Source organism: Atractosteus spatula, chromosome 7 (genome assembly GCF_055471065.1).
Source record: "Atractosteus spatula isolate fAtrSpa1 chromosome 7, fAtrSpa1.hap1, whole genome shotgun sequence".
Lineage (NCBI taxonomy): Eukaryota > Metazoa > Chordata > Actinopteri > Semionotiformes > Lepisosteidae > Atractosteus > Atractosteus spatula.
This window is the reverse complement of record NC_142712.1, coordinates 31,146,547-31,164,252: the sequence shown is the minus strand read 5'-3', so window position 1 is coordinate 31,164,252 and position 17,706 is coordinate 31,146,547. Positions and strand designations below refer to the sequence as shown.

The 17,706-nt window shown below is 38.5% G+C and overlaps 1 protein-coding gene across 2 annotated transcripts in view; it reads left to right on the top strand.

Annotated features, from left to right (window-relative positions):
* Positions 1–17,706, top strand: part of LOC148830780 (immunoglobulin-like and fibronectin type III domain-containing protein 1) — a 48,411-nt gene extending 30,705 nt beyond the window's left edge. For both annotated transcript variants that reach the window (XM_088922215.1, XM_088922216.1), the window contains exons 12-25: positions 262–534; positions 1,187–2,152; positions 2,724–2,848; positions 3,444–3,585; positions 4,474–4,767; positions 6,064–6,363; positions 7,456–7,629; positions 8,077–8,205; positions 9,486–9,788; positions 10,070–10,158; positions 11,135–11,327; positions 13,197–13,493; positions 14,208–14,534; positions 15,343–17,706. In XM_088922215.1, coding sequence (XP_088778341.1) covers positions 262–534; positions 1,187–2,152; positions 2,724–2,848; positions 3,444–3,585; positions 4,474–4,767; positions 6,064–6,363; positions 7,456–7,629; positions 8,077–8,205; positions 9,486–9,788; positions 10,070–10,158; positions 11,135–11,327; positions 13,197–13,493; positions 14,208–14,534; positions 15,343–15,347 — 3,617 coding nt within the window. In that variant the 3' untranslated portion in view covers positions 15,348–17,706. The remainder of the gene's footprint in view (positions 1–261; positions 535–1,186; positions 2,153–2,723; positions 2,849–3,443; positions 3,586–4,473; positions 4,768–6,063; positions 6,364–7,455; positions 7,630–8,076; positions 8,206–9,485; positions 9,789–10,069; positions 10,159–11,134; positions 11,328–13,196; positions 13,494–14,207; positions 14,535–15,342) is intronic.

Here is a 17,706-nt window from a genome sequence, read left to right as displayed (position 1 = left end):
ACAATATAATTCCAGAACAGGATACAGATTAAATTCTTTAGAACCAATATATGTATAAAAGATTTCAGGTTAGTAGTTATATTACCTTCAAACCAGCTGATCTGATTCAACAAACGATTGGCATTTTTAAAAAGATGAAAAAGATTGGCATTTTTTAATTGAGCCTACTTCAATTAAAAAATGCCAATTATAAAATAAGTTTGGTACATCATGCACTAGAAAAAATTAAATGAACCAGATTGGCTCTTGCTTCCTTTCCAGTTATTCCTGTCCAGTTCCTCTGCCAGCTTCAGGAGGTGCGTGCCAAAGAACGTGAGGATGCTCTCTTTGAGTGTGTCCTCTCCCAGCCACTCTTCAGGGCAGTGTGGATGGGCAAGAACACTCCACTCGAGAATAGTGACAAATATGAAATAACAGTGTCCAAGGATGGACTGATTCACAGACTGCTTGTGAAGGATGTCATGCCTGTTGACAAGGGTATTTACTCCATAGTGGTTGGCATAAAATCTTCCAGTGCCTGGCTAGTGGTGGAAAGTAAGTCAAATGTCATTTATTGATCCACTGTGGTTGACAAAAATTACCAAAAATGTTTTCAAGGATATGTCATTTTAAGGATTTGTTATTTTAAGAGCATACAAGAGACAACTGTGTTGTGGAACAAAGCAAAAAGAATACTGCAATTAATACCGTCCAAAGGCATTTCTTCTTGTCAGCTTAACTAAATCCCTATGTCATTATCCATGCGTGTCTGATTTTAGCCCTGCTATCCCTCTACCATTGTTTAACATGTTGATGTTACATTAAAAGATTGATTATAGCATGTACTGTACATACAGTAGATGCAGTAGATCCAAGCAGAGAATTACCATGTATTAAGCAAATAGAAATTCATGGCCATTACTAACTAAAAATCTTAAGAAGATCATTGAAACCATTTGAAATTTCAAAGCATGCCATATATTATTGGGTCTTTTTCTTGTATTTTATTCAATTCTAATCTGGAGACATTCAGTTATTCATGCTTCTGTCTTGATTACCCATAAATACAGTCAAAAGGATTGATCATTACATGTTGAATGCTTGTATGACATCATCCTTATTAGCCATCTCCTTATTCATCACTCACATATTGTCATTTCCTCTTCCTCCATCTGTTCCTGTGTACTCCATTTTGTTTCTGGCTAAGGTGATGAAGATGACGATCCAAGTGCACACGGCAAGAAGAAAGCCAGAAAAACTACCCAAGCTGGTGGGGGAGGGACTTTGATTGAGAGTCTAGCCAGAGAGCAAGCAGAAAAGCTGAAAAAACTGTGGTGTAAGGCTGAGGATGAGACTGGAACTGGGCAAGGGAATGACCCTGGACCTGGAGTAGGTTCTGGCACTGTTGCAGGAGCTGGGGCAGGGCTAGGGGCAGGTACAGGGGCAGGGGTCGGTGCAGGGGGGGAAGCAGGTAAAGGTGCGGGGATAGGAGCAGGTGCAGAAAGAAGGGAAGGGCAAGGGGCAGGATTGGGGGCAGGTGTATGTGCAGGGGTAGGGGCAGGCACAGGGGCTGGGAACCAGAACCTAATTAATGGTTTCGATGACAGCAGGGGAAAGGGAGGAGTAGGGCAAGGGATGGGAGGAAAGGGAGTACTAGGGGTAACTGAGGTGGATGGTGACCAAAGTGGAGGAGATGGCAAAAGAGGAAAGGGAGAGCTAGTGGATGGAATGGGAAATTTAGGAGGTGGAGGTGGAGGTTTAGGGGGGTCTGGAGCAGGACAAGGTGGCTTAGGAGAAGGAGAAGGTGATTTACAAGACAGTAAAGTAGAGCAAGGGGGATTACCTGATCGGCAGGGAGGATTAGGTAGAAAAGATAGACAGCTGGGTCATGGCCAAAGTGGAAAAGGAGACCTTGGAGATGGATCAGGAGCTGGCAAAGGGTGTCCAGGAGAAGAAGGTGGAATGGGTACTGGGGATTGGTCTGGGCAGCACGGAATGGGCTCTGGATTGGAAGGGGCCAGGCTATCAGGAAATGGAAGAGGAGAGGGTGGCAACTCAGGGCTTGGTGGTACGCGATTAGGATCTGGGGAGGATGGCAGAGGACTCATAGATGAGCAAAACAGGAAAAAAAGACATGCTGGACGTGGGCCGCTAATCGAGGACACTATTGTTGGTATGAGCTCTACAATGATCACAATGCCTGCTGCATGGCAGCTGTACTAATTCAAGCATGCATCACCCTTTTTTGTTACAGACCATATTATTTTATTTTAATGCACAATGCTACTGTATATTTGCTGACCCAGTTATGTTCCTTCTTTCATTCAGATTATATCTTCAATTAAGTACAGATGTTGTTATACAGAAAATACTTCAAGTTTTGAACTTTTGATGCAGAAAACTATTTAATACAACTATTAGTTACAGAAAGGTCAGTTATAGACTGTTATAAATGAACTTGACCTTTTGACTTAATCCAATTTGTATGAAGGAACCTGTGCATATAGCAATATGAATAAATTAGATGTAATTACTGTTGTATTTTATAGGGTCATAGAATTTACTATTTAAAAATAACAGCTACAATGCAGATAAAGTTGATATGATCTATAAGTATTTGTGTTTCATGGAAAATGGGTTACAAACCATTTCTACTGGTGGTGCTGAAAACAACAACTTTGCTTAATAATTTGAGACATGTTTGCAGAATGTACCATGAACTGTCTCCTTTTGCTGATTTGCAGAACCTGGAGTTCACTTCACCTGTGGGCTGTCAGATGTGCATGCCTGTAAAGGGCACCCTGCTGAGCTTGTGTGCAAGCTGAGCAGTGACCAATCAGAGGGAATCTGGTTTAAAGATGGAGAAAAGGTGAGAATTAATTCTGCACGATAGTACAGACATACAGTAAGTAACAGGCAATGTGCAAAACAACATCAGTTGTGCAAAATCATACATCAACAGAATGAAATAAAGGATAGAAAATTATGGGGAGTGAACTTCTTGACATGTGAGGTAGAGGAAGATTTCAATGTATGTTTGAGTTTTGAAAAAGAGAGAAGGCACAGTGAGGGTTCAGATCGTAGGTGAGAGAGGCTGGGAGTTTAATAGTTTGATAGCACAGGGTTAAAAACTGTCTGTCCAAGATCAAAAGTAGAAAACCATGATCTAGGGGAATATATTTCCAGTGCAGATTATGATTAAGATGAAAAGTAAAATTGAAAATTACAATGACTGAAGACTGGAAGGGGATTGTGTGTGTCTCCATGTTGTTACATCCATGTGGGCAATGTAGACAATCCAAGATAAACATGGATTTAACATGATAAAGATAAAAAATGTGCCACTTTTTTACGGAAGCAAAGGTTCTGATAATCCCTGTCAGAGTGATTTGGTATTGACACTATAATGAATATAGACCACAGAGACACTTTAACCTTTGACTTTTGTGTAAATGTGTCCACAGCTATCACCCAAGGATGGACTGTCCATTTCCAAAGAAGGAGCTATCCATAAGCTGATCTTGTCCAATGTTCAGGACTCTGATGCAGGGAAATACAAGTTTGAAGCAGAGGGACGAAAAACAGAAGCACATATAGTTGTTGAAGGTTTGTGTATCTAGTTGTTTGGTTTTAATATGTAGAATTTGTTTCAGAATATACAAATAAAATATAATTTTCAAAGCAAATCCCAAATATGTATTCACTAGGAATGACAAAAGCCAACAATTAGGTATATTAAAAGGTTTCCTTTGGGTTTTTTAAAGTTACAATAATTTGTCTTAACCTCCTTGTCTGATGGTTAACCTGGCCATAGGATGAGGAAGCTAGAACCCCCTAGCAGAGTAGGAATGTGACCAAGGGGTGGCTGCACAGGTGGAAATGGGGTGGAGGAGGAATGCAAAAAGGTATGCAAGGGAGAGGAGATAGTGTACAGTATGTACAGTATGTATAATGTTTAAGTAAGGAAATGTGAGGAAATGTTGTCATAATTGATTACAAATTACAGACACCTGAGAATGATTGAACTTGGCGGTTATCATCCCTCTTGAGCTTCCATTATAAACTCAATTAGTAAAAATGTGCTAACTTGACAAAATGGCAATTAATAAGCAACGTTTACTCTATTTCATGTCTATGCTGAACTTTGCAAAAATAATCTTGGTGAAAATCAGTCTTTTCCTGCACTTCAATATTATACTGATGATAAAACAGGCAAAAGTTTTAAACACTTTTCTTACATGAGGAATAAAAAAGAAACTGCTGTGAAAATAAAAATGACACAGAAACATAACCCACATATTCTTTTGTTTTTATTTTTATGTTTTTATGATATTTCACATAAAAAATAGAAACAAATACAAATGAAAATGGAATAGACATAGAATATAAATTTCAAACACCCAAAGGAACAGAACACATTTTAAATATACAGTTTCAAATACCTCACCAAGCTTTGGTTTGCAGTGTTTGTTTGTTTTATTCCCCCATAATCAGATCCTCCTGTGCTGGACAAAGAAGAGCTCCAGACATTTTCGCAGCCCATGACTGTGAAGGCTGGGCACAACGCCGTGTTCAAAATACCATTCGAAGGGCGGGAGCCTTTCAAGGTCTCTTGGTTCAGAGATGGCGAGGAGCTTCAGGATGACGTCGGTGTGAAGGTGGAAAGAGGGCCCAACCACAGCCGCCTGCTCCTCAGCAAGTGCCAGCGCAAGGACAGTGGAGACATAAAGGTCAAGGTCAAGAATGAGAGCGGTGCTGTCGAGGCCACGACCAAGCTTGTTGTTCTTGGTAAGAAAAACTGAAAGAGCACTGCTGAGAGACAGAAGGCAGCTCAGAGCACACATCAATGAATACAGTTGTTTACGTTGTTGATTTTTATTAGTGGAAAAAATGTTATAGCATTATTACAATGGAGGGTTACGAAAATGGAGAATAAGCAGGAATGGACCAAGTGGCTTAGTCAATAACTAAAATAATCAGAACACCCAAATTGTAAAGAGTTCTCCAAGAATATACCCGAGTGATTGGGTCATGTGTAATAAAGAGTGTAATATAGATTCATGTGACTTCTTTATTCTCTGACACAGTTTTGGTGAATAATAATTCAGGCATACCTGGTTAAACTTAAACTTAAAATTTAAACTTAAATTTATTAACAATGAAAGTGATGTAGAACTACACTACACACAACATGAACACACAAAACACAGCTTTCTCTATGTACAAGTTTACAGACAATGTGTTTCAGAGACCTACGCCTAGACCACACAGAAAAACCCAGACTGCAACCTAGAGTCTACAGAGGTCAAAATAAGAGATATGCAAACTTCTGAACAAAGTGCAATACAACCTGTAGTTAAATCTTTCTCTCTGCAAACCTGGATACCCTGAATAAATGGAAGCCTATTGGGTGTTTTCAGATGATCTTGAACTAAGAACTGGCACAAGCGTCAAGTTCCTCTCCTCTCTCCTCTCTCTCTCGTGGGCTGAGATTCTTTTTCTCCTTTTCCCTCTCGTGCCTGATCTGATCATTTACCCAGAATTTAGTCACACCCAGCACGACTGAATAAACATTCCTTGGTATGAAGCTCTGGGAAGTGGAAATATTGACACTAGTTAAGTGTTACCTATTGTGTCTAGATTCTTAGAGAGACCTCCATTGTTATCTACCTCAGCTTGTAACAATATTAAATATGAACATATTTTTCTTATGTAGTGTAACAGTGAAAATGACATTTGAGATAGTCAGATTCAAGACAGTGGGCAGTAATTCTTGCTTCATTTTGTGCTTACAGTACATGGATGTACCAAACAATAAAAAGCAAAAACCAGCAATTCAAACTATTATTATGTAATAACAATATTAGTGTGGCACTAGGGATAATGTAACTTGCACCTACTCCATAAGCCACATCATAGGGCTGCTCTTGTATCTCAAAGTATGGAGATCTTTATCTTTGAAGATTTCACGCTTTGTTCCAGCAGCATGAGACAAGCAATATAATATGCTATACTGTAAATCTGTGCCCTATACTATATCACTTTTCATAACCAGGATAGTGTGTTGCCACTCTCTTCTTGCAGATAAGCCCACCCCTCCACAAGGTCCAGTGGAGGTGCTGGAGAGCTCACCCACACGCATCGGGATCAAGTGGAGACCTCCACGGGATGATGGTGGCTCCCCAGTTCTGAGTTATTCTTTAGAGAGGCAGCAGGTGGGGCGCAACACTTGGTTGAAGCTGGGAGAAGTCCCTGGCACCACCACCACCTTTGCCACTAACCAAGTGGAGCACGGCAAGAAATACAGCTTCAGAATCCGGGCTCACACAGCAGAGGGTGTCAGCAATGTGCTGGAGACTGACGACATCACTGCCGGCACAAAGGGTACAGCAATCCTTTCCAATCACTTGACAGTTTTATGGCATCGTAATAAACATGGTTTGATAGTGTTGGGTTCTAAAGGGTGCTGCCTGAGCACTGGCAGAGCGCTTCCTATCCTTGAGCAGTGTGACGGTGTGTAGTCGTCTGGGAAGGCGTCTGTTCTCTGGTATACGAGAAGATTGAATACAATGAGAAGAATAATCCTTTTGTAGCAAAGAATAATCCTTTGTAGCTTACAAATACTCTGGTTCTAAGGGTGAACAAAGTCCGTGGACGCATGGGGGATCTTAAATAGCAGACCTGATTAGCCTCAGGTGTGGAAGCTGCGCATTTCCACGCGCCGTGGATTTGGGAGTGCAGTGGGAGGGGTGCTCCACTGTCACAATGGCTTTGTGTAAACTCTAAACTTTTCCTATAGTCTTTAACGAACAAGATAATTCAGAGACATTACTGTAGTATTCAATAACAAAGTGGAAAGGGTTTATTTGCTTTTCTTTTTCATTTTTTTTTATTGAGTGAAGATGGAATAGGTTTATGTACTCTTGAACTTTTAAATGTAGTGTAAATATTTTGAACTTCATAGGAAAGATGAGGTAGGGTAGACTCTACCATTTGTGTGTTAGCTCCGCAGTGTAGCGCCTTACAGGTGTTTCCCCTGCAAGCCTGCATGTACCCAGCAGTTGCTATTTGCCTTAAAGCACCTACTCTGGTGGTGCTGTGTCTGTTGTCTTCCACTGATCATGATTGACTATTGACATGACCCAAGTTTGAGCTTGTGGCCTTTAGTCCATAGAGTAAGTGCATTTACTGTTTAAACAACAGGAGCCTGAGCAAAAAATCATACCACACAGCTTTTCAAATCTAATCCATAAGGATCCTTTGCCTTTCTCCTGAACTAGTTATTCATGTAAGTAAAAATAATTTGACAGCTAAAAGCAGGAATACACTTAAGCCTGTAAAATCCTTATGGACTGTGGCCTTTGAGGACTGGATTTGAGGACCAGGGCATTCATTTATCACATTCATCCTGCCTGAAACATCTCCTGTTCTTATTGACAATAGTCCTGCTACAGTTTTTATTTTTGTTCATGACAGCTTACTCCAGCCCCCCAGCTCCTCCAAAAGTGATCAGTGCTACCTCCAAGTGCATCACTGTGTCCTGGGGGCCCCCTCACAATACCGGGGGAAGTCGTATCACTGGCTACATCCTGGAGAAACGGAAGAAGGGAAGTAACATCTGGAGCCCTGTGTCAGACACGCCGATTACTGGTAGGATACCTTTTGTTTCTTGTCAATTCTTTGGACTCAGAATAAAGAAATTTAATAGAAAGGGTAACTTAATATGAGGATTTTTTCAATGTGCTCTTAAACACAGGAGTCTCAAGTAAACCGAAATATCAAATTCCTATAGTAGGTTATTACTTTCAGTTTTAGCTTGCAAATGAAATAATACATTTTGTTTGAATCATTCACCCAGTTGGGTTTTCACAGCAGGGAATTAACCAACTTCAGAATATTGCTGTGGAGGAAGTAACATTGTTATGGAACTAATCACATGTGTTAATTCTCATTAATCAGTTAATCAAGAGATTAAAACTGCATATCTCCAATAGATCTCATAGATCTCCCATAGGGTCATAATCTCTGAATAATAATCTATGCTATGACATGAGACTTTATGTTTAATATCTTCCGTTTAACCTATTTTTTTTCCAGAGAAAAAATTTGCAGTGAGGGACATTGTTGAGGGGCAGCAGTATGAATTCCGGGTGGCTGCAGTCAATGCATCCGGGATAGGAGAGCCCAGTGTTCCATCAGATTTTATATTTGCACGAGATCCCATGAGTAAGTAACACTGAAAAGACAGTGCAAATAATGACCACAGATTCTCTCTTCAGCAGGATGCCAATACCATTGCTGCTTTCAAGAAACTTCTGGATGAGATACTGGGATTGTTATATTTACCCCTGCTGGTGTGCTGTGGAATGAGCTAGTATTTCACGGTAGCCAGACACTCCTACATTGACTTGTCTTTCAAGCTTCTGTTACCGTGGCTACTAATTTGACATTATCTCCCATGCCCGCATCAGGTGGTTCAAGCTACATAAGATGTGATCCGGCAGTGCTATGCAATTCTGTCTGAGTTTGTTGCACTTCCAGCTTTGCCCTGAGTTCTTATTTCTCACTGTGTGTTTCCTGGATTCTAGGCCATCGCTTCGTCCTAATGACGTTCATTGGATTCTCCTCTCGTGCTTTTGTACTGTGTCTGTTAGTTTACTGATGCTGCTTGTTTCCCTTGGCTCTGAGTTTGGATTTCTCTTTGTGCTGTGCTTACCCATCTTGAGTTGGATTACGCCCTGTACCACGATTGCCTATGCTCACCTTGCTGCTCCAGTCTAGTCCATTGTAAACACAGTGCTACCAGCTCACACTGCTGCTTGCCTGTTAGCTAGTGTTTCTCTTCCTGCTCTTGGATTTATCTCACACAAACATGCCCCTGCTTATACTACTGTACCTGCAGCAGCTGCATATGACAGACTAATTCCTACAGTAACTACCAAATGGGGTACATTAGCAAAATACCCCCCCCCCCCTTGTTTGTACATTTTCTTAGGTAATCATAAAAATAAAAGGAGGGCCTTCACTCCCTTTAAATAAAATAAACATTATCCCAAAGTAAACATTTACCTCCAATTACTGAAATAAAAAAAAACATATTATTCATGTTTTTAATTACAGAACTTTATATATTCTTCCATTCATATTTCCTGAAAACCTTTCTGCAATCAACATACTGTAACATCCCAACTTAAAATGGCTGCAACTCCATAGGAGTGTCTCTAGACCTCTCGATTAGTTTCCACAGAGAATTACCTGTTTGTACATTTCCTTTTTTGCTGTACAAAAGTTGCTTGCATAGTATTACAAGTGAAGCTTATATAGACAAACAATTTATCCTGAGAAAGGAAATAATTTTCTAGGTGTTTAGCTATATGTATTCCCTGGACCAGGTCTTGGGGCTAATTGCTTGGTGTTTCCTTATCCTGTTGAATTTCTAAATCTGAACTATTGACTAGGACGCTGAAAAAAGCTCAGGTTCTAACTCTCACGGTGTGGAATTTCAGAGCCACCTGGCAAAGTTAAAGACCTGAAGGTGACAGACTCTACGTATAACTCTTTGTCCCTCTCCTGGGCTAAACCCAGCGAGGATGATGGAGATGTGGCCAAAGGGTACTACGTGGAGGTGAAGCCAGCTGATGGCCAAGCTTGGGAACGTTGCAACACAGCCCCGCTCAGCATGAGCTCCTACACGATTAAGGGCCTCAAATCCATGGCCATGTACTTTGTAAGGGTGGTCGCCAGCAACAACGGGGGTGACGGGGAACCACAAGAGCTGGACAACTACGTACTCGCCATGCCCCCTCCAGGTGAGCACTGGTAGTCCTTGGAGGTTTCCTCACAAACTTGTTACAGTATGTCTCTCTTCGCTTACAATCTTAGCAGCTGCTCCTTACAAAGAGGCCACAATCTAAAAAAGATTGTGAAAAGAAATAAAGGAGTCTCTCTGTGAAATTCTGAATTACAGTTAAATCATGGCATGTTTTAATAAAGTTTGAATAAAATACTGTATGTAAGTACTAATTATTTTTCTTGGCACTACTTAGAAAGATCTTTTTAACCTATACATTCCTCTTTGCTTTTTTTATAGTGAGGCCTCATTTCCTCATTGATTCCAAATTTAAGAGTTTTATTGTAGTGAAAGCTGGAAACACAGTCCGAGTCAACATGAACTTTGAGGTGAGGAGTCCCACCACACAGGGAATTTAATATCTCCCCACTCTGGAGTGTCTGTCTTGTCAATAACATAGTATTGGATTATTTGAATTGACACACGCAAATGCACCAAAATTGGGAAAGTAAATTCAATGAACTACTAAGAATCAAACAGAAGAAACAGCATTTACATGGTGCCAAAGAATAGAATATACTGTACAATTTTATATTAATTGTATAATATAAATAATTTTAATAATAAACCACTATATAAGTAAACCATGTAAAAAAAATCAGTGCAAAAGTGTATATATGTGAATCAAATGGCAGCCATAAACAAAAAATATTTTAAAAAAAGATCTCTCAGGGATTCAAAAAAATTCTACAAATTATATGCAGTTAAAATTTGTTGACAATATTTGATAGCATAATGGCATTAACCAAGTTTTACATGAGTTTCAATTTGTCCAATTTAAAAGTATAGCTCTCAGAAGCATTAACATTCTGAACTGATTTCTATAAGTAGGACACTACAGAGTGTTATGTAATAATTTCTACCTATAACCTTGTTATCCACAAACTCTTCACAATACTAGATAATACCCTAAATTGCTCTCTCAGGAGAGGATAAAAGTCATAAGTCTAAAATGTCATGTTCCATGCTTACAAACACATAAAAAACAATTTTTATTTGATGCCTCAATTGTTCCATAATCTTGTTTCAATTTGCATCGGACCCTATAAATATTTAAATAATACTGCTGCCAATGCCATCAAAATTCAACATTTCTGCATAATTATCATAAAACATTCATACCATACTTTTCACCACTGTCATGAAAGCCTGCTCTCTTAACATTGTTTAGTAAGTGCTAACGTCTGCCTCTGACAGCCATAGCAAAGTGCTCTGCTTACTGAAATCACACATATAGTATAGTATGTGATGCATAATATCTTATACTGTATGTGTTGACCATGATCATCTATCTGTATTCCACAGGCTTCTCCTATACCAGAAATTGTCTGGCTGAAGGATGGCATTCCTGTGTCCAAACGGGCCACTATTACCAACTCTGATGGGGTGTCCCAGCTACTCATCCCCTCCTCTGAACACTCTGACTCAGGAATCTACACCATAAATGTCAAGAACTGCATTGGTCAGGAATCATTCAGTGTTGAGATCAGAGTCACAGGTAATCATGTCTCAAAATTGCAGTGGGTAACACTTGTCCCAGACAGCAACAGGATTTTAGGTGTAAGCCTCATGCAATTCAGAAAAAAATAAATATTTTATACTAATAATATCTTCCTAGGAGTGACAAATTGAAGTTTTTTCTGCCTTCATGGCTTCAACAATAGGTAAATATGAAGGTTGCTATTCCAAATACCTCTAAATAAATATCCACAGACACTTCTAATAATGAAAATGTGTCAACTTGGATAAATACATGGATTTTGTTTAATACTGGCTTTAATTGATGTTTTTTTCTTACTGTTATGTCAGGAGATGAGAATAGTCAGTCATTAAATAATAAAAGTATAATAATATTTTAATTCCAAAGGTCAGAAATACCAAATTAAGTCACAAGGTATCTTTTACTTTTCTATTTATTGATAAATAAACAACAGTTTTTTTAACACAAGAATGCATTAAACAAAATAAAAACCATAAATATGACATGGACTTTTGATGTACATGAGCTCAAACATTAAATCGATACTTCAAACACTCATTAACTAAAATCTAGAAGTATACACTGTATACACTACATGAATCTATACCTGGACAAATATAAAACATTTATCATAATTTACACCATAGACCAAGGGTCTCCAGCCCTGGTCCTGGAGAGCTCCAATCCAGCAGATATTACAGGTCAAATTTTGAAGGAACTATCTTACTGTGATCAGTTATCAATTAAGTAACGCTAACTATCATCAATGCTCTAAAGAAAGTTCCCAATCTTTAGAAGTAAGTGACCTATAAGACTAAGTGGCTTGGGGCTCTTCAGGACCAGGGCTGGAGATCTATGTTCTGGGGTGATGCTAAAAGAAGATGTCTGCTGCACCAACTTCCAGGCTAAAAGGTGTCCAGCTTTTTGGACATTTCCTTTAAATCAGGGGCTACTTCTGATAAGTTTGAAGTGTGAAAGCTTATCAAAAGATCTCATCCCAATCTGTTTTAAAAGTTGCAAAAATGTGCACTTGAAAATAATCAATGTAGTCATTTTAAAAATGTAAACTGTGAGATACCCAACATGGTGGCACTGTGGCTAAGGATCTGTGCCTATGGCTGGAAGACTGCTGGTTCAAATCCCACAGCTGGCAGAGGAATTCTACTCTGTAAGGCCCCTGAGCAAGGCCCTTAACCCAAGCTGCTCCAGGGGTGCTGTACAATGGCTGACCCTAAGCTTCTCTCTGTGTCTCATGGAGAGCAGGCTGAGGTAAGCAAAAAAATGAATTCCTAATGCAAGAAATTGTATGGGGCTAATAAGGTGATCTTGTCTTATGTAGAAATATTCAAGCTGAGATTTCACAAACATTAGGACTCTTATAGCAGCCTCAGAAACCTTCACCCATATCTGCAGTACTCAGCAGAACATTGCTTGAATCTTAAAAAACACTAGTGAACTTGAAAAGAACAGTCAAGAGCAACCTCTCTAAAGCATCTTATAGGAGAAACTGAATTCTAAAAATATTAGGAACTTAAAAACCTCTATTTTGCATTTTTGAGCTAAAATAGTTTGTTATTCAGTGATATAAGACAAAAAGGGAAATTAATGGAAAAATAAAAAACAACTCAAAGCTGTAACTGACAAAAGGGCTTCCAAAATTTGTGCTTCGATGCAATTGTCCACTGTCACCATTAAATCATACTTACTATTCCAAAACTCTCTTAAATGAATAAATTATGAATGTATCTTCCCCACTCCTACTTTGTCTCTTTGTATCTATATAGATTTTTACACAGAGTAAAGAGCAATTGTGCTGGGAAGGAGAGGTGACTTTTGAAAGTCACCGCATTTTATGTCATGAAAATGTTTCTCATTTCTGGATCTCAGATGAGCCCAAGCCACCAGGACCAGTGCAGCTGGAGGAGAATGTGTCTGGAACAGTGACGGTGTCCTGGGAACCTTCACCGGATGAAAAACGGGACAACAGGCTACACTACATGGTGATGACACGAGATTCCAGCAAGCTGTCCTGGCATACAGTAGCAGACGGCATCTTCAACAACAAGTTCACTGCTATCAACATTGTCGCTGGCCGCTCATACTACTTCCGGGTGTATGCCAAGAACGACATGGGCCTCAGTGCGCCCTCTGAATCTTCAGCCTGGGAGATAGGCAAAAAGAAAGGTTAGCAAAATCACAAAACAGAAACCTTTTGAGAAGAGAAGCCCATAAGCATTTAGCATCCCATAATAAATAGAATTAAAGGTGTTTATTCTTAAAATAATATACCAACAAATTATGTTTTTCATGATATATAATGTGGGTACACTGAAAAAAAAGGTCTGAGAATTAATTTGCTAAAGTTTTGTTATATTGTGGTTCATTTACTTCAGTGCTTGGACTGAACTTAGCTGCAGTGGCTCATCTTCACAGCACTTATTTAATTAAAATAATTAAGCAAAAACCAAGTAGAGATACTTGAGAGTTTACCTTTTCTTTTTGACCATTTGCTGGAACTAAAACCTCTATGAAATGACCCAAGAGCAATTATCATTCTGAATGTTCTGAGCTAAACAATGAAAACCCTATGATTGGGAAAACCAACAAAATAGCACTGTACATTATGTTAATTTTAGAACATAAAATGTTTTTATCATCTAGTTCTGCAGGTAGACCTGACAAATTTAGACATGCTACTTATAAAAATACAGTACTAAACACAGCCCATCCATCAGCTGTTAGCCATTCTAAATATAAACAACACTAATCTCTTTGACTACCTTGATTACCTAATCCAGCAAAAAAGATAGGAGGTTACTTTAAAAAAAAACAGTAACAAGATTTCTAAGGAGATCTTTCTTATGGGTTCTTAAGAGAACATACTCTCCCTTTTTTCAGATAAGCTCACAGTGAATGTGCCCAGCTATAAGGAAAAAGACCACAGACAAGCACCGTATTTCATCGTTCCTTTAAAGACGCATTTTGTTCCCCGTGGATACGAATGTCACATGAGCTGCGCCGTGAGGGGAACCCCTAAGCCACACGTCACCTGGTATCACAACAACATCAGCCTCAACCACAATGCCCACTACCTGGTGTCCAACGTGCATGGCGTCTGGTCATTGTTCATCATAGGAGTCAGCCCCAGAGACAGCGGGGACTACACTGTCGTCGCAGAGAACAGCCTGGGAAGGGCAGAGTGCTCCACCAGACTCACAGTCAGAGGTACAGGCCTCTGGTGGCTGGAATCGATATCCTTAAGAAATAAGCATAAGAGTTTTGAAACAGAAATTGTTCAAGTAAATTACAGCCAAAACATGTTTATGAAGGTTGGTAGAACAGAAACTAAACTAGCATTTGATTGATAGATAAAGCAATCAGCAGAGAGCAGAGTGACTGACAGTGTGGAATCCCAGAGAACGAATGCTGCTGCTATGCTTTTGAATAACAATTCTGAGTTGTCTTATCAAAAATTATTCCCATTAGAACAGCTTCATCGGTTTTTCAGCATGGTACTGGTTTTTCAGCAACCAGGTGTAAAATAACTTGTATGACCTTCACTTTATGTCTCTTGTAAGGGACAAAACAAGGGGGTTAAAAACAATTTGGCAGGGTAACAAAAAGTGGGGAAGAGGGCTTAAACTAATTTTCCTAGGGTAACACCATGTTTCTTTTACCATTGGAGCTCCTAGCCTGCATATTGAATACTGGCTGATTTCTGTTGTTTTTTCATTTTTAATCCTGATCCCACTAAAAAGATCATATTTGTTACAAAATTAATAATTACAAACTGGCTTTTGTTAGATTTATATAAAACAGCAATTAACATTTATGAGCATCCAAAAATAAAAACAATTCTGGCTAGTACATGTTCTAAAATTCAGGAATTTTAACATTTTTGATCAAGAATCACAGAATCTGTAATCCTGTGTTACCTTTTCTTTGACAAATTGATAGAACCCAAGTAAAGGTCTTACAGTAAAATTATTTGCTGTCTTTCTCCTAAACTGTCATTCTTTCCTTTCTTTTGCAGAATAAAGTGGAAAGGAAAGCAAGCAGATGTCACAGATTGCCTCTGTTATTTTCCAATTTATCATTTCCTGGAATTCCTCTCAAGTTGGTTTGAGTTTTGTGTAAAAATTCTTAAGTATAATTTGTATGAGCAAAAGCAATAACTTATGCTACAGGCTAAAGAATGAATTTTATTTTCCCAGTAGTGCATGTACAGTACCTAGTGGATGTCAGGAAATCAGTAGACTCCCGGCCTGCAGTGCATGAGATGTGCAGTGTCTGTGATTGAGTCAGTTTGTTAGGGTATTCAAAGTCAGCTGATGATTCCAAGACATTATTTTCTGCTAGGACCTTATTCCAATGTCTCCAGCTTTTCTGCAGCTTCCAACATTAGATACAAAAACACAATAAAAAAAATGTAAATCTAAAAATCTTTTCACAAATTTGATTAACATACAATATCATAGGGTAGAGTGGTGGTACTGTGGCTAAGGATCTGTGCCTGTGGCTGGAAGGTTGCTGGTTTAAATCCCATGACTGGCAGAGGAATCCTACTCTAATCCCGAGCAAGGCCCTTAACCCCCATTGCTCCAGGGGCACTGTACAATGGCTGACCCTGCACTCTAAAACCTAGGCTTCTCTCTCCCTGTCTGTGTGTCTCATGGAGAGCAAGCTGGGGTATGCAAAAATACAAATTCCTAATGCACGAAATTGTATAGGGCTAATAAAATGATCTTATCTTATAGGCAGTGACAAGAAAAATTTTGTCAGCCTCCTAATTTGGTCCACATTTTCATATATTTTAGACATCAAACACAATTAAATCTTCATGAAAGTCTTAACAAAATATGAAGATAACCTGATGGAATCCATAATACAAATATATAAGATATATCTGGATTTTGATTAACAAAATAATTCAAAACCAAATAAGCTTTTGTAAAAATATGAACTCTGAGATTCAGTAACTAGTGGTAACTCCTTGTAATTCTTGTAATTGTAATTGTTAACGAGCACAAGGCAAAATACATCCTGGATGGAACGCCAGTCCATCACGGGGCACACAAAGACACACGCATAGTGACACCAGGGCCAATTTTCCAAGAGGCCACTAAACCTACAAGCATGTCTTTCGACTATGGGAGGAAAACAGAACAAATGGAGAAAATGGAGAAGCAATGCTAACCACTGTGTCACCATGCCACCCCAATTATCTTTTAAGTCTAAAATATACTGTACAAGATCACAATCCAACCTAGGAAGTTGACATAAATTTACTTAGTATTGTAGATCTCAGAGTTCCTGGCTGGAAATAAAATGAGCTCTACATAAATTGTGAAGCAATGAGCAATTTCAGTCATTGCAAGACACATTATAAGTAGGGTTTCCAGATTTTATAACATCTCAAAAGCAGATAATAAATATCATAATTATATGGAGAATACAATTACAATTACTTTTTCTGTTCTTTTAAATGGTATGCCTATGCAATCAAAAGTATACTCATTATAAATATTAATGCATTTAAATCTGCAGATAAATCGTATTTGTTTAGTTTACCCTGCATGATACTTATGCTATCTCAGCAGTACTTTCACTATACATTCATTGTTTTCTAAAATAAAAAAAACAGCTTGTGGTGTTTGGACTAGCTGGGTTGGGAACTGATTTTCGTTCTTGTGTTATCCTGACTTCCCGCAGTCAGGCAGACTATCTTTTATTAACTCCACTAATTGTGTTCTATGTAATCACATTTATGTTACATCTTAATATAGTTACTAACCAATCTTATTTCTAACTTTAAATGCTGATTTATTTCATTTCTGATTGTTGTTCAAATAGTTTTGCATATCCTCTAGGGCTGAAAACTTGTGTTCTGAACCAAGGAGAATATGAAGTTTTATCTCTGGTACCTGAAGTTTTGAAGATTTAGCAAAAGTTTTATTTTTTATTTCCAAGGGCAGAGCACACTATGAAAATGAATCACATGGGATGGTGACTTTCAAAACCAAAGCAGAAACATTATTTGACATAATCTTTAATAAATTACAATCTCTAACAAATTATATGAGTGCAGCAAAACTACCCTGACACAAAAGAGAATGCATTTTTAATCATGTTTTTTATATTGTGATACATTTTGACATGAAAAGAAATAACATGTGAGCAAAATTTGGATACTTTTCAGAGGTGTCCTAAAATATGTAACTACTATATTAATGAGCATAAGTGCCTGAGATAAACCAGAGAACTGCGACAGGCTTCAGTGGCCAAATTTATATTCTGAATGCATTATAAAGACAAAAATGTTTTGTTACTTTGTTATGTTTGTTTGAACAAGAAATGTGATGCTATTTGTTCTGTTATGAAATTTTAATAAAATCTA